Genomic DNA, 19,143 nt, shown 5'->3' with positions numbered 1-19,143 from the left:
ATTCTAATTTCAAATAATACTATTTAGGACGGATACTATTTAGGATGTATAGTGAAACACATACAGTATTGAAGACAAAACACATATTTAAGATTTCTGGGTTTAATATCACAAAACCTTCATAAATATTAGTGCAGTACCATACGTATTGCAAAAGTTGGTGGTTTTAGATGTGGTATTCACTCAACATTGAGAACACAAATGGCCAGTGGTTGGAATACAGTATCACTACTTAAGAAATGTAAAACTTCAGATCACATACAGTAGTCTTAACAAATCCTTCAAATTCAAAAAACATTTTGTATAGAAAACAATGCCCAAGCCTACCTTCCAATGCTCTTTGTGCACAGAACCTTTGTATTTACAGTTTATGACACAATTTTACTCCACAGGTTTTTAATTTTAAGTGATTGAATGCACTTAAAGGGATATTTTACCAAAAAATTAAAATTCTGTCATTACTTACTTCCCTCAAGCTGTTACAAACCTGTATACATTTCTTTGCTCTGCTGAACACAAAAGACGATATTTGTAATCAAGCAGGAGCACCATGGACTTCCATAGTAGGAAAATAATACTATGGAAATCAATTGTGCTCAAAAACTGTTTGGTTACAAATATTGCTCAAAATATCTTCTTTTGTGTTCAACAGAACATAGAAATCTACACAGGTTTGGAACAACTTGAGGGTGACTAAATAATGACAGGATTTTCATTTTTGGGTAAACTATTCCTTTAAATGCTGGGAACACAACATGTTTAGCTTGGAATGGTTTCAGTGGTTTGCTTTATACAAATCTCAGTAGATCAAAAGTCTTATCGGCCCTTATAAATGTCCTTTCTTCTACGCAGCTCCTCTAAAACACGAGCGCGGTATGAAGTCCAGTCCTCATCTTGGTTTTGCTGCAGACCCAGAGCCTGGTGGAGATCCTGAGCATGGCTTCGTAGGAAGGGATTGTACTGTTTCTCCTCTGACAGAGTGGATGGACACTGTGTGAGGAGGTGGGAAAACAGAACTGTTCATGGTGAATTAAAACCATAAGAGTCAAAAATGAGTGAATGTGGACAGGATTAATATAAAATTGAGACTTTGCCAAGCACTTTAAATGTGATGCCCGAAAGACAGCGCTCTTTGCAGAACTACTTTAAACCAAGGTTGGCTTTTAGAAAAATGACAAGAGTAACACCCAATTTCAGAATTGTATCCTTCATAGTATTACTAAACACTAGGGGGCAGTTTCCCGGATGGTTACCCGGCATATTAGTTATATTTCCTAATTAAACTAAGGCCTAGCCCTGGCTTAAAGGAATATTCAATTTTCTTAAAAGAAAAATCCAGATAATTTACTCACCACCATGTCATCCAAAATTTTTATGTCTTTCTTTGTTCAGTCGAGAAGAAATTATGTTTTTTGAGGAAAACATTGCAGGATTTTTCTCATTTTAATGGACTTTAATAGACACCAACAATTAACACTTAATTCAACACTTAACAGTTTTTTTCAACGGAGTTTCAAAGGACTCTAAACGATCCCAAACGAGGCATAAGGGTCTTATCTAGCAAAACAATTGTCATTTTTGACAAGAAAAATAACAAATATACACTTTTAAAGCACAACTTTTCGATTAGGTCCGGTCCAGTGTGACCTAACGTAAATGCGTAGTGACGTAGGGAGGTCACGTGTTACATATATAAAACGCACATTTGCGGACCATTGTAAACAATAAACTGACACAAAGACATCAATTAGTATCAGTTGACATACAACAACGTAGGAACGGTCCTCTTTCAACACACTTGTAAACACTGGGGTGGAGTTTCGCGTTCGTCCTCTGTGACCTCTTGCCGTATTGCGTGGGGTCACGCTGGCGCATCACGACCGGATCTAGATGAGAAGTTGTGGTTTAAAAGTGCATATTTTTTAATTTTCATGTCAAAAATGACAATCGTTTCACTAGATAAGACCCTTATGCCTCGTTTGGGATCGTTTAGAGTCCTTTGAAACTCCGTTGAAAAAAACTGTTACGTGTTGAGTTAAGTATTAAATGTTGGGCTCTATTAAAATCCATTAAAATGAGAAAAATCCTGCAATGTTTTCCTCAAAAAACATAATTTCTTCTCGACTGAACAAAGAAAGACAACATTTTGGATGACATGGTGGTGAGTAAATTATCTGGATTTTTCTTTTAAGAAAATGGACTTTTCCTTTAAGATAATCCCTGTCCTAGACTAAGATGCATATTTGAGCTGGCTTAATATATAAAAAAACACCTTAACAAATATCAGTGCCATTGTTTTGTTTCAAGATCTTGTTTTTGTAAAGTTTGTTTGTAAAAAAAACTACTTAAATGTAATAATATAACTTGGGCCTAGAATCATTGATTTTACAGACACTTGGCCTCTTTACCGTGCAAAATCCCTGAGCCCTCTTTTGAAGCACCCACTGTAACTTCTGGTCCCGAACAATATTATAAGGCTCCACCTCAGCAGCAAACAGCAAATTATCTTCTGCATACTCGTGTCCTGAATTAACAAAAAATCTTGCATTAGCCTTAACATGCATTACCCTTTTGGAATGTATGAAACATGGGATAAGATAACCCAGGATAACACTGACCCTTAAATAACATTTAATTACACTTTCTATGTAAAAACCTTTTAATACTATAAAGAGCATTTATAAAACTGTGTTTCCTTACCCGGCCAAAGCAGAGTATTATCATTTAGTGATCCCACCGTGTCCAGGGATGACAGCATTGTTAAGGCATTACCCTCAAACATCCTCCCTACAAGGTATGGAAATGAATCAGAGCTTTAAATAGAACTAGCTGGATTCAAGAAAACTACATTCTTGATTGCTATACGTCTATGGTTCATCGTCTATTACTAACTAGTTAGGTTACAATAACAGTACAATAATTCAAGCAAAATGGTATACAACTGCGCACACACACCTGCACTAATACCTGCTTCCAAATAATGCAAACACTCACCACATCCAGAAAGAAACACCAGGTCCCCTGAAAACAAACAGCTGGGGCCACCGATCGCCCGTCCATCAAGTACGTAGATTACGTGACCCACTGTGTGCCCAGGAGTATAGAAGGCCCTGAACTGAAGCCGAGTGCCAAAATCAATCGTGTCTTTGTCTGAAAGGGGACTAAATATTCAAGAAAACATCAATCCAACTGGTATGCTGCATAATTAGATAACTTAAAGTATTGCAGTCATGAATGGTAAAAGTTACTATTGTAAGAATAACTGTAAGCCGTCATGTCTCTGTAACACTTTACAATAAGGTATTTGTTAACATTAGTGAATGCATTAGCTAACATGATATTTTAATAAATACACTCTTATTGTAAAGTGTTACCTATGTCTCAAACAAATGCTAAATGTATTTTTAGATGAAAAGTGACGTATTTGCCAATATATGGTAACCCATACATTCGGAATGTGACCTCTGCATTTAACCCATCTAGTGAGTAGTAAACACACACACACACACACACACACACACACACACACACACACACACACACACACACACACGGAGCAGTGGACGGCTATCACTGCAGCGCCCAAGAAGCAATTGGCACCTCAGTTGCAACCTGCCAGCCACGAGACTGGAACCGGCAACTCTCGGGTTACAAGCTGCACTAGACTACAACTGCCTCCCAGATACATTAAGCAATTAATCACAAAAATGACAAATGGTGGGACATTAGAAGATATTAAAAGGCACTGACTGTGTGAGTCCTGGAATGTTGTCCATAGCATTCCCATATACTCTGCAGGAACTGTAGCGTCTCTTTAGAGCCCTGTTTCCTCCACTGTGGTCCCTTATTAGGGAAAAATAAAAACATAAAATACATTGCATGGATACAAGATTTCCTCTACTTTTCTCATAATCACATGTTGGGACTAATGTAATCGTAAAGGAATATTTCATACAAAATTAAAATACTCTAATTTTATCACCTTTAGATTTTATTTTATTTTTTAATTTCAAATATATAACTTGGCCTAAAGATGTTTAACAACACTACACTAACATTAGTGTAGAGGTAAAAAACTAAAACAAAAAAGTGATTATGGATTAGTGTTGTTTACATCTTGCAAAAGGGTCTATAAGGCTTCTTTTGTATTTGTTGAACACAAGTTGTAAGTAGTACCATATAGAAGAAGTTAACATGACGGCTTTTAAATATAGTAGAAATAATTTGTGTTCAACTGAGATAAGGAAGTCACCTATTCTATTAAAAGCACAGCTCACCTAAAAATTCAACATTCTGCTTACATTTAATCAATGTCTCATGTATTTAATACTCATATCCATTTTAAATAACTATATAACTCAACAAACCTAATTTCTCACGCAAAAGGAAAAATTATAAATTAAAAAGTGTCTTCTCAGAGGCTGTTTAAACAACAACGTTTTAACAGTAAACGATAAAGTTTTTATACGGTTAGCTGTTTATATACATGACGACAGCATTTTGGGGTCTTAAAAAGCGCATTAAGGCCTTGACGTCTCTGTGTAAACTTACGTAAACGCAAATCTGTGATAACTCTGAGATGCTGAGTTTATTAACGCTTCTCCAACAAATTTTACAAAATATTGATGCTTTATAGACCAGGGTCAACTGCTCAACACTTTCGCCATCTTGATTGTTTGAATTTATCAATCTGTTGAAGAGGCGTGTAGTGTTTCTTCCAAGGTAACATAGCTATATACTGGCCTGGGGTGCATAAAAAAACTGCATGACATTTTTCAAAAATGCAAAATATCAACTTCGACGTTTTTCCCTACATCATCATCATGCAAAGCCTGGAATATAGGCGGAGGCATGTGCATTGTCACAGTTAGGGGCTGTGTACACCAAAACTTTTAAACGCGTCTGAAAACGCCTTGAGGACGCCGAATGCCAGCTGTTTTTCAGCTGAGTGCCAGCTTTCATCAGCTGAGCGCTTTGATAGCTGTGATACTTCAGCTGCGAGCCGGTTGGTTGCTGTGGTAATGTCCCGCCCCTGCTCCACTGTGATTGGGCGGCCGTGTGAGAACTGACATTGACGAGCGGAGCTTTTCTCCCAAAGTTGAATCTCTTTCAACTCTAGACTCTCAGCGCCGAGCGCGTGAAAACCGCCGAGCGCCGGTTTTCAGCGCGGAAAAAACCCGCTCGCTGCTGGCTTATTTGAAAAACGCCGAGCTTCCATTGGAAACAATTGAAAACATGCGCCGGCCGCGGGCGTAAAAGTTTTGGTGTACACAACCCCTTACGCATCTGGCCGGAACTTTACTTCCTCTGTGTTCCTCGGTCTGTGTTTGTTAGATGGTCTGGCTAGTGTCTAAACTGAACTTCGGAACAAATACCTCATCGAAAATAACAAATGTTTTGGTTTCCTTTTTTTTTTTTTTTTTAAGTTATATTTTTGGGCCATTTTTGCCTTTATTAGATAGACAGTGATTAAGGAGACGACAGGAAAGTATAGGGTGGAGAGAGGGGTATGGGATTGGCAAAGGACCTCGAGCCGGGATTCGAACTCGGGTCGCCAGAAGTGCGTCTGCACCATGTGTCGGAGCACTGTCCACTACACCATCGGCTCCGACATGTTTTGGTTTCCTAAAGACGATGGAAGATGAAATGCCACACATTAGATGGCAATCATGGATCTCTGCTATGTGAAGGGAGGTTTGGCAGCAGGTTTGTAGTTAACATTGTATACATTATAGTAGACATTTTACACAATAACGTTAGCTCAGTGTCGTTTTTATACGCTTTAGCTATGAAATATGAACTAAGGTAATCAACTTGTTGTTTATTTTGCTTGTTATCAGAAATAAACTACTCTTAAAAGGACTCAATTGTTACTGATTCTTTGCGGAGTTTACCGGAAGTTACGTGTGTTCCACGAAAGACGTTTGTTTATGTTGTTACTGCTGAAACCGTCTATGGTCTATTTTTACGTGAATGTAAGTGCACAATTTAACTCATAGGTCTACACAGGCGTTTGACGGATGCGCATTGCGACAAAATGCAAAGGATCTTGTGGAGTACAAACTACACTCTCTTGTAGTCGCATGCACAAATAATGCGTATAATGTACGCAGGGTTTAAAAAAGTCCAGGGGTGCACAGCACGCACTCACTCTTCTGATGACGAAAATTGCGTCACGTGCACTTGTACGTGAACCCTCACTTATGTGTAAAAAAAATGGACCATACTTCGGCCTTAAGACTAGCCTTAATTTCAGTTGCTCTATAGGCAGAAATCTGCGTTAATGTCATTGACAATATTCAGATTTTATTCTTACCAGTGTTTGTGTGTGCAGAGAACAGCATGTAATGTCACTCCTTCTTCCTCCAGGCATGCCTATGTGGGAGTACAATCACACCACAAAAAGCGGTAAAAGAGCTGTGGTTAAATGCGACACATAATGTTGCATGTATGACTTTATGTGAGATCATTCCTAGTACAGCATCTCTTTATGTATACACCACTTGATATATCCTGGTTATGAGAAAGCATAGCATCTCTAAATCCAAATCCTAACTGACCACAATATTACTCAGCTATTCATGAAAACATATATGAAGTTCCTGCCAAAGCACCTCACAATATTTTAGTTAATATGACAGATTGCCAATGAAAATAACTAAATATAAATGACACCGGCTTTGGCGGTCTAGTAAACCATGGAGGATAAAGAAGTATTTCCACTAAACCACTTGTGGGTTGGCAATTTTACTCTGCAAGGCACAGAATCCAACAAAACCATTTTTGAAACCACCGATTGCTTTAAATCTAACCTGAACAGGCTGGGGGTCGGCAGGGTCCACCACAACTGCCAGATTCGATGTGGTGTCAATAACCACATAGCTGTAGTTGTCTGACAGGATGGGTACTGGTATGATTTTGACGCCTGTTGTAAGATGAAACAACATTCAGTGCTGAGAATCAATAGTGGGATGTATGACGTAAAAGGTATTTCTGCTCACCGTTTATTATAGTGGGTTGAGTTCTGGAGTGGCCGGAGGGGTATCGTTCCCTTGCTTTCCTTATCTGCCTCTTATGAAACATATACCCGAGTTTTGTCCGTGTATAAAGAGAGTACCTGCGTGCATTTTCAATATTGTCAAACTTATAGTGACACAATCATAACGTTTGCATTTAGACAGATCGTAACGTTATCCTAGCATGAAATCTAATTTACATTGATCTAACCACAGTTATTGCATACTCGTCTCGTTACAAAGTACGAAACCTTCAAATCAGTGAAAGGCACTAAAGGAAATTAGATGATTTACTACGTTTACATTTTAAATAATTTACACATGTAAAAATAGTTTATGTGAACAGCGCAAGTGTGTATTAGAAAAAAGATGTGGGTATTAAAATAAAGTATTTAATATTAAAATTAACGGACACAACAAATTAGGCACTTACGCAATCCAAAACAATGGTTTCTCTGTTCGAGCCATCAGTTTACCGATCACAGTATTTGTCCATGAAGTTTTTCTGCCACATCTAATAAAACGACAAACGCAAACCCCTCCACATACTGAAGCAATACAAAGTAAATACACGGTCCAGTCCGGAAGCGCCATTACAGTAGGCGTGTCGTTGATGACCCAACTAAATTAGTCAAAAACGATTGGCCAGAAGTAAAACTTACCGTAAAGACTCGTTTATTTTACTCCGTGGTTTAAAAAGGCACATTATAATTACACAAAAAATATATCAAACACAAATGTGTTTGCAAATGGATTTAAAATGTACCCTTGAAAATTGCCTATTTTAATAATATGCAGGATTTATCGGAAAGTCGTGTTTATGTAGGTCTCTGCACTGTGGCCATCTTTATCGATTGATGATTGGCTCTTTTAACCGGAAGGCGGGACTTCGCTAGAGCGCCGCCCTTTCCCGGGCTCTGTTTCCCATAGTGCATCTTCGTTTTTGTTCCTCTTGAAAGAAACAGCAATTGGCGCCACCTGTCGGAAAAAACGGAAGCGGTCAAACAACCTCCCTCTTGTTCAAGGAACACAAATATGTTATTTGGGTGTGTCTAGCTTAACACACCCGACAGACTTGTGACGTGACGAAGTTTTATTCTTCGTAAAGCAGAGAGCAAATTTCTTATCGTTTTTATTTGATTTTATATAACTTACTCGATTTCACTGGCACGGTAAACCCAAAACTGATCTAATGATTCAGGCTCTTTCGACTCCACCTGCTGGTTAAGTTAGTGTGGACACGAATTTTGACTGACTGCTAGCTTACATTTTTGGCACTGAAGGTGGGCCAGGAGAAGCGCCTTACAAGTCGTGTTTTTATTCCAAAAACTTAGTTTGAAGGAATAAACGCACTCCCTGACGTTTCTTTCTCCAAGATTCGACATCATTTTATATAGTTTTCTGGATTTGAGACACCACGCGGTAAGAGACTAATATATTTTAACATATTTATATTTTTTGTACAGTGTAACGTTACTGGAATACGCGGTACAACGAGAGTGTGGTCCAAAATGTCGTTTAATAATTCTAGAGGTGCATTTGATATTAGCCAATATCTCAAAAATAAATTTAATGTAGTTACAGTAGAAACATTTGCATAGAAATATGGGAGTAGGAATGACCTAAAATTCCTTCCGGGGATGAGGCGTCAGTTGGGAATCTTTATCTGTGTTTTGATACACAGTAAACTCGCAGTTTTGGTCATTATAGAAGACATCATTTGGTGTCTATCTGTGAAGCCAATAAATATTGTCCAAAACTATATACAACTTTAATATTGTAGCTTAACATTGCGTCACTAATAAATATAGATATAATAGGGTAATAATAAAACAGATGTGTTGTCTATTCACTGTGCCTGGTCATAGTTATAACAAAAACATTTGGATAAAAATGGCTGATTGTGTAACATTTTGGCCATGTTACTCATGCAAAAGGGTGGACCAGTAAGGAAAGTGGAGAAAAAGTGTAATTTGTTTTAGGTTACTTAGCAAAGTACATAAAGTTATAACTGTGTGTGTGCAGTAGGCTTGTTTGACTCATGTTGGCAGTCTTAAACTGATACAAGAATGCAATTATTTTCCACTCTGGTTTGCATTACACAGATTCAGATACAGATTCTTTCCACTAGTTTGTTTGTTTGTTTGTTTGTGAAGAGGCCACAAGATAGTCTACATACCAACACGTAGATTACAAGGTATACAAAGAAACACTTCAATGTTGTTTTTCTCCATTGCTCTGCAATTACAAATTGACAATAAACTTGACTTTGTGTTACTGTGATACGTCCAGCATTACTTTTGGTTAATATAAAGTAGTATATGTCACCACACCTACCTATGTAGTTTACAAAAACATCTTTATCCAGTATACGTTCGCAAATGTCAGGCGACGTTCACCCGGGTTGGAATCCTTTGAGTGGTTTTTATGAGTCATCATGAGTCAATTATGACCACATGTTGCGTGTTGCTCTGTGTGAACTGTTTCACGTCTGTTTGACAGCGTGACGTAATGATCCCTCTCTACAAATAATGTCTTAAATGGGTAAGTCATGATAAAATGTAGCATTTTCCAATTCCAAATGTTCACTTCCTAAACTGAGCATAGGAACACTTGCTTACTAGGATATACTAGGTTTAATCACCTTTCACCAAACAAACTGTAACATTTTTTATGGGCATTTTTTTTAGAAAGCCTTGACGTGTGGTTTGTGTGTTTCCTGTGCTTATTACTTATGGTAGCAGTTTGGACATTGGTGAAAGAGAGAGTAATGATATAACTGTCACAAAATAAAGTCTGTTTACTGGCCACATCCCAGGGCAGCTATTTCTACTCATGTCTCATACCTTCTGAAACAAGTTAGGAGATTATACTTGACCACCCAAACCTTTAATTCTTATATTTGATTTATGTTATTTTAGGGATTAGTATAGAAATGTAGGCACATTTAAACAAAGGAAGGGTAAGAAACGACAGGAAGTACCACAGTGCACTTGTATGTCCACTTATTACTTGTTTACATCCTGGATCTGTCAAATCTTAACATGTTACATTTCTAATATTGCTGTAGACGTTGTTATGGGAAATCTTTTTTGGGGTTGGGCGTAAAGCAGGAAAAGAGCTCTAGGAAATGACACACGCACAATCGCACATAACTTTGTTGTATGCTGCTTTCAAATCGCTCTTGCGATAGTTTGATGTCATAGATGGAAATTATATAAATATCTTTATATATCTTTAAATGCTGTCTTATTTGTAAGTTACTTTGGATAAAAGTGCCTGCTGAATGATTAAATGTAATGTAAATGTAATCTTCTACGTTACTGTACCAATGCCCACTTTTCTTTAGTGTTTAAAATGCCTTGAGAGCATACAAGAACCAGAGCATGTGAAAGCCTCTGAAGGTTTGCTTGTGTTCATTTTTTCAGTGTCGAATAGTGTATATATTTTGAACATTATACCATTTCTTGTTTAAAAGTAATGGCTGGGCCCACACTAAATCTTTGCATACACAACTCTATGGAAAGGTTTGAACAACTTGTCATAAAGTGTTATAAGTACCCTGGATACTGTGTCAATATTATTAGATTTGACAAGTCTCAGTCTCAGTTCTGTTTATTGTGTTAAATTTTGTCCATTACAAGAACCATAAATGCAAAAACAGTCTGCAGATTTCTTATGAGCCTAGTAAAGGTGTTTCGAACTCAATAATTGACCGAATGGATCAAAGTGTAATTCTCAAGTTTAGCGTTTAAATGTGCTTAAAAGAAGGTGAGATGCATTGACTTACATTTAGGGCAATTATAGTTTTCAACCAAAACTCTTAAAGACATAGGGCGGGTTGCACCAACAAGGATTAAATTATGAAGAGTTTAAAGTTAATCTAGGGTTTGTTGATCTCAGTTTATTTTTAATTTGAGTTGTGTTGCACCACTTAAATTTTAACACAGATCAACAAATCTTAGATTATAGCTTTAAACTGCATTAAACCCTTCATCTGCAATTTATTTTGTCCTTTGTTGAGACGTTATAATAAACGCATCTTTGAATAGCGTCACCACCCTCGCGGTATGTGTTTCTTTTCATATAGCCAGACATTTAATTGTAAAAAAACATATTTAAACCTCCTCATTTGCAAGTTTAAAGTTAATCCCTAACTGAGATTTAAAACAGAGTTTAAAGGAATGGAGCAACAGGATTAAAGATAATCTAGGTTTACTGTAAAATTTAAACCTGGATCAAAATGATAGTTTAAATGTAACCCTGATTATTTTTAAATAGGTTTAAAGTTTGGTGCAACAGAATAATTAAATAAACTTTGATTTAAACCAGATTTAGGCCTAATCCTTGTTGGTGGAACCCACCCATAGTTTACCTAAAAATGAAAAATACCCAATTTTTTACTCAATGAACACAATCAGAGTTATATAAGAAAATGTTCTGACTTTTCCAAGCTTTATAATGGTAGCAATTGATGCTCCTTATTTGAAGCCATGACATGTGCATATAGCATATGAGACGTAGTGATATCATATGCTGGAAACGCACTCTTTTGTGAACTAGGGCTGCACGATTAATCAAAAAAAGAATCTCAATCTCAATTAATACATAAATGTAATCTTTCTGAATCATGGTGATTCACTTGCATCTATAGTATTTCCTTGTATTCAGTTGCTTTATTCTATTGTTCACGTATTTCCTATATCAGTAAACTAGGTCACACATGCAGTTTGACCAACGAACCCTATTTAATCACCAATCATATTCACAGTTTTTCTCCTTCCTCTTCCTCATTTGTGGGGTTCCCCTGTCACTCATATGACATGTAACAAGACGGCAGACCCAAACACATAGTCGGTTTACTTGGTGGATTTGGAGAGGCAATTTTCACACACAAAAAATTACTAGAATTTTGATCTCATTTCCCATGAAAAACCTTGATTCACATTTAAGCAAGAATCGTCTAGCCCTCTCGTGAAGGCATGTCAGTCGTTACTGAAAGCTAGTTTAAAGTTTAGTTGAAGTTATTTTAGTTTGTAAAGTTTTAAATACTGATATTTTTCTTTTAAAATTGCATCGATTGGCCTCAGATGTTGTTTATTAACTCACTGGAGCCGTGTGGATTACTTCTATGAAGGTTGGACTTTTTTGGGCTTCAAATCAGAAGCACCATTTACTACAATTATAAAGCTCGAAACATCCATAACCTTTTCTAATATAACTCCGATTGTGTCAGTCTAAAAAAAGATAATCATAGACATCAATTATTTCTTGAGATTGAGTAAATCATGGGGTAGTTTTAATTTTTGCATGAACTATCCCTTTAACTTACTTGCACAGCCATTTATAATGGTTTCCTTTATCTTTCTTCTGCACCAGAAGCTATTAAGGCAGCATGTCCAGGTCTGATTTTCCTCCGGGTTATGATGAATCTCGACTGCTCTCTAACCCCGATCCTGGGAGCGGTTACCCACCTTCTGCCCCAGAATATGGCTTCAGTTCACATGGGGGGCCACCGCCTTACTCGCAGCCTGGAGGGTACCCTGGGCAGCCTGGAGGGTACCCTGGGCAGCCTGGAGGGTACCCTGGGCAGCCTGGAGGGTACCCTGGACAGCCTGGAGGATACCCTGGGCAGCCTGGAGGGTACCCTGGACAGCCTGGACCTGGAGGATTCCCCCCGCCAATTATGCCACCCATAGCTATCCCTGTCGTTCCTACTGATTCAGGTATGAAAACTACTCTTTCTGGCAAATGCAAATTGGAAACATACACAGTGGATCATAAACAATGGAATTGCTTTTAAACAAATGTACCACCATTTATCATAATGCAGTTCCTTTATACTAACTGTAAGCAGGTTAGCACTGTTAGAGAGATTTATTACACAACTATGGAATACCTGTGTTGGATTGGTCAATTATGGCGTGTTGCTGAAAAAAAAAATATAAAGTGTGTATTTGATTGTTACTTTGGCAACCCAGGCATAGTTATGTTTTTTTATTTATATATAACTATGCAGTCTCTTTCATTTCACATAATAACTCAAGTTAATGTTTATTTGCTAAGAAGTGTGGTCTATTTTGTAGTAATAAGAGACAAGACACTTTTGATAACTATCTGACTGTTGAACGTCTTTGTTAATTCGATTAGGCATAGTTTCAGAGTTTGTCTAAATAGTTCACTAGATTATCTACCTGTTAATAAATGATACATTTAGACACTTTTGTGAACATTTTGGAGTTACACAGAAAAATAAGTACAAATATATTATGAAAATTTATTTTCACAATATATTTGTGGTTTTACACTTTTGACTTAAAACATGACTGTTACAGATGACAATGAAGGATTTACCACAGCAGACGGATGGGACAGTACTCAGATTCGACACAGTTTTATACGAAAAGTAAGGAACAGCTTCTATTTGATCTGTATCCATTTATAGCACAGTAAAATTCTGTTTTAAAAGGATGTTGCTAAATTGCCCTGTTTTAAACTGGGTAACAACTGAACTGTTCCATGAATCTAAATGAATGAGTTTGTTATGTCTCACAGGTTTATCTGATCCTCGCAGTACAGCTTCTCTTCACAGTTGGAATCGTGTCTATTTTCACATTTGTGTAAGTCTCTTTTATGGCTGGGATTACACCGTCTTGTTGGATTTCACAGAGAAAAGACTAAAACAAGTTATTAATAATAAACTCTAATCAGATATTAATCATTATTTCTTGTTTTTTTCATCCAGGGACTCCGTATCAGTGTTTGTGAGAAAAAACCCAGCAATTTACTGGACTTCATAGTAAGAACCAGACGTTTATGTAAAATACATGTTTGACAATATTGAACAGAAGTAGTAGTGGGAATAACAAAAAAAATCCATGAATGTGTCATATCATGAGGAATCAACTAGATTCTTAATGTGCAATAAAAACATAGACTACAGTAAGACTCCTCTATAGTCCATAAACATTTATTTGAAACTAACCTGCAAAAATAAAGGTATGCATTTCATTTTTTATCAGTCTGATTATTTAAAGGGACATTTCACTTTTTTTGAAAATATTTTAATTTTCCAGCTCCCCTAGAGTTAAACATTTGATTCTTGCCGTTTTGGAGTCCATTCAGCCGATCTCTGTGTATGGCGCTAGCACTTTTTGCATAGCTTAGCACAATCCATTGAATCTGATTTGACCATTAGCCCCTGCTTTTGAAAGTAACCAAGGGGACTATTTTTGGGCAGTTCGTAATATCACTACGCCTGCTGCAGCCATGTTACATCAGCAAAGTCACTGATTATTACGCCAGTTTGAGAGTATAGTTCCTAGCCATATCTGCCTAGAAAATTGCAGCTTTTATTTTTTTGTCTGTCTTAGTACACGATTTAACTACAGAAGAGTCAAGTTTTAAATAGGAAAAATATCGAAACTCTTTGGTTATTTTTTTGTGCGATGCTAATGGTCTAATCAGTTTCAATGGATTGTGCTAAGCTATGCTAAAAGTGCTAGCGCCAGACCAGGATCTTTTTTGTGCAGATCAGATTTGAAATTAGTTTTTAGCCCGTATATTTCTAAATTTCATGGTGTATTTTTACATTCATGAAAGCAAGTTCTTTCAAACCATCTAAAACACATTGTAGCACCTTTTTTATGTTACAACAGAAATTCATCATAGCGTGTTTTTCCCCCCTAGGTTTAAATAACTACATTTTGTCAGGTTCGATAGCATTTGTTCCTTAAGCCCTGTTTAAATTCCAATAGCAGATGTGAAGACAGAGAAAGTGTGCAGTGCTTAGCAAATGTGCAAGTTGGAGATCTTCTTAAAAGCCACAGCAACAACAAATGTAACCAAATTTTTTTGATACAACCAACGATACTAACAAGGACCTTAGGGAAAAGAGTACTTTAAAATGAGTCATAGATGACTGCTAAAATATTTCTTTTTTGCAGTGCTGTCTACTTTGTTACACACATGGTACTCGTTTGCTGTCAGGGACCCAGGTGAGATTTTGTCCACTTATCTTTTAAAAGCCCCTTAGCAGCCCTAATAAAAAACAGATGGTGATATTTATTATTTAGTAATGTTATATATATCCAAGTCAGTATGTGAAATCCAAAGATCATTAGATTATAATACTTTAGTTTAGATTTCACAGTGAGATTAGGAGAATCAAAGTTTGAGTTCAAATTGATTTCACATTAATTTAAATCAAGAAGAATTTTATGTAGAGAACAATAAATCACAAAAAAACGACAAATATATGTCAATGTAAAAAATTGATTTTAACCATTGCTCTGTTACACTTTTTTTAGGAGGCGTTGCCCATGGAATGTGATTCTGTTGTCCATTTTTGTAAGTCTGAAGATTCTGAATCACTCTGAGAGGTTTAAGCCTTAAAAAAATGCTTATTGGTTTGTTATTTATTTTTTGGCCCGCCACCGTAACCATTCAATCAGTATAGTGAGACCCTGGGCACATAAGGGGAGGAGGATTATAGCACCACGTACAGAGTGTAACACATAACATATAAGGCTACGTTCACACTGCAGGGCTTAATGCTCAATTACGATTTTTTGAAGAAAAAAAATTTGCTAGGCCGTTCACATTTCCAATTAAATGCGACCTTTTGTGATCTCCTGTGTGAACGTGAATTGACCCACAAGTGACCCGCATGCACAGAAGAGTACTCAATGGTCAACGACGTCACTCGTTGTTTGCGGAAGTAGCTAAAGTTAAACATGGTTCCCGCCTACTTCAACGCAGAATTATGACGTTTGTAGCGTATCAATGACAGACGGGTCGGATACATGCGCACGTTCAGACGGAGGTTGCATTTCAAAAGATCGGATACGTATCGGATTCAGGACCACATACCCAAGTGGCCTGGGTCACATTTAAAAAAGATCGTATCTGTGTCGTTCAAACTGTCATGAAAAGATCAGATACAGGTCGCATTGGGGCAAAAAAATCGGAATTGGGTCGTTTCAGCCTGCAGTGTGAACGTAGCTAAGAGGCGACAAGATGACAGACAGATAACAGAGGGACAAGACAGTTAACAATTGACACAAGAACGTATTATTGATGGTTGAGTAGAATGATCTTGAGGTTCACATTCGTTAGTCACGGTTAGGGTGTTTGAGGGGAAATGGGTTTGAAAAACATGTTATGCATGAGTATGAATAGTGTGTGCCTATGAAAGAAAATAAATAAACTTACATAACAGAAGAGGGAGATATGTGACTGGTAATGTACACGGCTTGTAGTTATATTTGTATATTTATTCATTCAGAAAAGCCATGGTGTTTTTCATGGTTTCGTAATAGTTGTCCATAAAGGGTGGGTTAACACTTTGCATTAACATGCGATCTCGGTGATCCGATCACATAGATCGTTTCATCAGTATATCAGGACACGGCGCATTTACATTTGTCACATCAAAGTGGCTTCTGTATCTGGATGTGTGAGCGGACCTGTGCGGGGGGAGACGCGCTGGATGTATAGCTGTCAATCAAAATGGCTACAGCTGTCTTAAGCCACATGATTTAGGGTTTGTCGCGGTAACCGCAATCCCGTATTGTACAGTGCTACCGCGTAGCCAACAGCAGATAATAGCTAACAACCCCAATTACCGTGATTTTCACATTTTAACCTTTATATTTTAGCTTTAAAGACTTTATCTCTGTTTATCTGCAGCGTCCGCACCGCCGATGAACGTTTCAGCCGGTGTAACTTTACCTGAACTTAACTTTTCCCGCATGCTTTTCATCAATAGCAAAATGTACGTGTTTTCAAGTAACTTAAAATGTGTTAAATGAGATAGAAACAGCCGACTGACCAGAAAGAAGCGCAACATTCACGTTATGACCTGGGTATGTCGGCATGGAAACTCAAACATTATAACGATTAATTAAATTCGGCCACTAAATCTCGAGTCCATGAATAGTTGGAACATATTAAAAATATGCCTGAATAAGTTAAATACAGTCAGCAGTGTTAAAACGCGTTTGTATATCGATTTATTTCAAAATACTTTAAGCTTAGCTAGCATTGCTCCACAAATATGACTTTGTGCGTCTCTCACCTTGTGCGCTCCATGACCAAACGTCCTTAATTTTTGACAGCTGTTAGGGAGAGGCGGGGTATGAAAGTGGGCGGGGTTTTGTGTGACATTGACCTGTAAATGCAGATACGATGGCTGAATTGCGTTTACACTGAGATCAGATCACAAAGCGTCCTCGACTACCTCTGCATCAGGACACACAGATTAGATAACATTCCGATCACAGACGCGTTTACAATTGTCTTTTAAATGTGTATGTGGACAACATCCGGATACAGGTCGCATGTTAATGCCAAGTGTAAACGCAGCCTTATATAGAGTTTATCAACTGCCAATACTGCACGTATGTGTAGTATATTTCTTGTGGGTATTGATCGTTCATTCCAAAATAAGTGTCCTTGCTTTTAACCCGTTCCTTTTGTTGATGTTTTTTCTTGTTTTAGACATTGGCATTGTCATACATGACTGGGGCAATAGCGAGGTAAGGCAGCTATTTCGTGTGTTTTACGAAAGGAATAAGGATACAGTGGGTGGGGAAAACCCTATGTGTATGATGAGATGCTTGTTGACAGTGTTTCAATAAATGTAAATTTCTTTATTCTCTGTAGTTACTATAGTACTAAAGCAGTGTTCTTGGCCCTGGGCATCACTGTTCTTGTGTGCGTCGCTGTGACCGTCTTCTGCTTTCAGACGAAGGTAAGGTCACATTTAATATGTACACCATCTTTACCTCAGGGCTTTGTGAAGTGGAATCCATGCTTTTCTGTCTTCTTATAGGTGGATTTCACTAAATGTGCTGGCTTTTTTGCCGTGCTTGGAATCGTGGTGTTTGTGACTGGCATCATAACGGCTATCGTGCTGTCATTTAAATACGTGAGTCACTTTATTTATTTAAATAGTGCTTTTTACAATACGTACAATTGTTTAAAAGCAGCTTTACAAAGAAAACGATGCCTTATTATCTTGTTTTTTGATCATTTGCATATCATTATCATGTGCTTTTTCAGATGCCATGGCTTCACATGCTGTATGCTGGTATAGGGGCTGTTGCATTTACCCTGGTACGTCTCACAACATTGTCAAACTGATTTAGATGCTCCATTTTACTCTCTTAATGTTTTTATTTAAACACAATGTTTATTTGTTTCAACCTAAAATCCTCTGTGTGTGTGTTTGTTTAAATAGTTTCTGGCTTACCACACGCAGCTTCTGATCGGAAACAGGAAAATGACTATCGAACCTGAGGAATATATTTTCGCTGCACTCACTCTTTATGTTGACATTATTCAGATTTTCCTCTTCCTCCTACAAATTATTGGATTAGCACAGAGATAAAAGCTTTAAGTCGGCATGTATTGTCATAAAGGCTTTTTATGCACTATGCAATGTCTTTTCTGTCCAGTTATGGACAAGAACATTTACTCAAACTATAAAATTCTACTGATCTTAGAACATTTTACTGATCAATTCCTGTTAGCTGTCATAGGAATAGTTTGTTTGTGAATATCTTAACAGTACTCTAACAGTCAAATAAGGGATTTATGTTTGTGAAGTCACAATAGCCAAAAAATGTAGTGTCATTTATATTGATGTATGGTCTTCAATATGACATTCTGTATTATATTAAACCTCTACTATACAGTAATGGGTATAGACTTTTCTGCTGTGTAAATAGCATTTTTATTTCATTGATAAGTCTTAAATACACATTTATCTTGCAGACGTCTCTATATTTATAAAAAAAATTGATCTATATCATTTTATATCAGAATTGCAGTGTTTGAGCTTAAAAACAAATTGCTTTACTTGATCAATCTGATAATACACTTAACCTATCAAAAATTATCTGATTTGGTGCCTTGTTTGTTTTTGTTAAGTGCCAAATATATACAATACATACAATGTCAACATTAAACATAGATAGTCAGATTACAATGATATACATAAGATTGAAGTTTGTGGGTACATTGTCTGTTTTGTTAAATACTTTTATGTCAAATGATGTGGCTGAAGTTTTAAATGTATTGTTGCAATTCTTGGAGTAGTAAATAAAATGAACACCGAGCAGTC

General features: G+C 37.1%; 2 protein-coding genes across 5 annotated transcripts; one reads left to right on the top strand and one right to left on the bottom strand.

Annotated features, from left to right (window-relative positions):
* Positions 1 to 86: 86 nt before the first annotated feature.
* pnkd (PNKD metallo-beta-lactamase domain containing) lies at positions 87 to 9,497 on the bottom strand. Of its 3 annotated transcripts, none has more exons than XM_065240153.2 (11): positions 9,354 to 9,497; positions 9,196 to 9,254; positions 7,450 to 7,994; positions 7,002 to 7,117; positions 6,813 to 6,925; positions 6,317 to 6,375; positions 3,751 to 3,843; positions 2,995 to 3,161; positions 2,701 to 2,787; positions 2,409 to 2,524; positions 87 to 990 (listed from the first exon to the last, which is right to left on the bottom strand). In XM_065240153.2, exons 3-11 carry the CDS (start codon positions 7,608 to 7,610, stop codon positions 817 to 819), a joined length of 1,086 nt encoding a protein of 361 aa, XP_065096225.1. In that variant the 5' UTR covers positions 7,611 to 7,994; positions 9,196 to 9,254; positions 9,354 to 9,497; the 3' UTR covers positions 87 to 816. The 3 variants fall into 3 exon arrangements, with proteins under 3 accessions (XP_065096225.1, XP_065096226.1, XP_065096227.1); XM_065240154.2 differs by having other exon boundaries at positions 9,196 to 9,278; positions 9,354 to 9,416; XM_065240155.2 differs by lacking the exon at positions 9,196 to 9,254 and having other exon boundaries at positions 9,354 to 9,486.
* On the top strand, positions 8,014 to 19,143 carry tmbim1a (transmembrane BAX inhibitor motif containing 1a). Of its 2 annotated transcripts, none has more exons than XM_065240157.2 (12): positions 8,014 to 8,438; positions 12,399 to 12,742; positions 13,352 to 13,422; positions 13,572 to 13,636; positions 13,762 to 13,815; positions 14,963 to 15,013; positions 15,326 to 15,365; positions 17,517 to 17,554; positions 17,682 to 17,769; positions 17,851 to 17,946; positions 18,081 to 18,134; positions 18,259 to 19,143. In XM_065240157.2, the coding sequence occupies exons 2-12, from the start codon at positions 12,412 to 12,414 to the stop codon at positions 18,406 to 18,408; spliced, it is 1,038 nt and encodes a 345-aa protein (XP_065096229.1). In that variant the 5' UTR covers positions 8,014 to 8,438; positions 12,399 to 12,411; the 3' UTR covers positions 18,409 to 19,143. The 2 variants fall into 2 exon arrangements, with proteins under 2 accessions (XP_065096229.1, XP_065096228.1); XM_065240156.2 differs by having other exon boundaries at positions 8,016 to 8,438; positions 12,396 to 12,742.

This window comes from Paramisgurnus dabryanus, chromosome 7, assembly GCF_030506205.2.
Source record: "Paramisgurnus dabryanus chromosome 7, PD_genome_1.1, whole genome shotgun sequence".
NCBI lineage: Eukaryota > Metazoa > Chordata > Actinopteri > Cypriniformes > Cobitidae > Paramisgurnus > Paramisgurnus dabryanus.
The sequence above is the reverse complement of the archived record's forward strand: the minus strand, read 5'-3'. Positions and strand labels throughout refer to the sequence as shown.

Excerpts from the sequence above, each read along its gene's own strand:
- pnkd (XM_065240153.2), bottom strand. The coding sequence starts at position 7,610 with ATGGCGCTTCCGGACTGGACCGTGTATTTACTTTGTATTGCTTCAGTA. Across the intron at positions 2,788-2,994 it reads GGTGTTTCTTTCTGGATGTG|GGAGGATGTTTGAGGGTAAT; the intron begins GTGAGTGTTTGC and ends CATACCTTGTAG. Across the intron at positions 2,525-2,700 it reads TAATACTCTGCTTTGGCCGG|GACACGAGTATGCAGAAGAT; the intron begins GTAAGGAAACAC and ends TTGTTAATTCAG.
- tmbim1a (XM_065240157.2), top strand. The coding sequence starts at position 12,412 with ATGTCCAGGTCTGATTTTCCTCCGGGTTATGATGAATCTCGACTGCTC. Across the intron at positions 15,366-17,516 it reads TGATTCTGTTGTCCATTTTT|ACATTGGCATTGTCATACAT; the intron begins GTAAGTCTGAAG and ends TTCTTGTTTTAG. Across the intron at positions 17,770-17,850 it reads TCTTCTGCTTTCAGACGAAG|GTGGATTTCACTAAATGTGC; the intron begins GTAAGGTCACAT and ends GTCTTCTTATAG.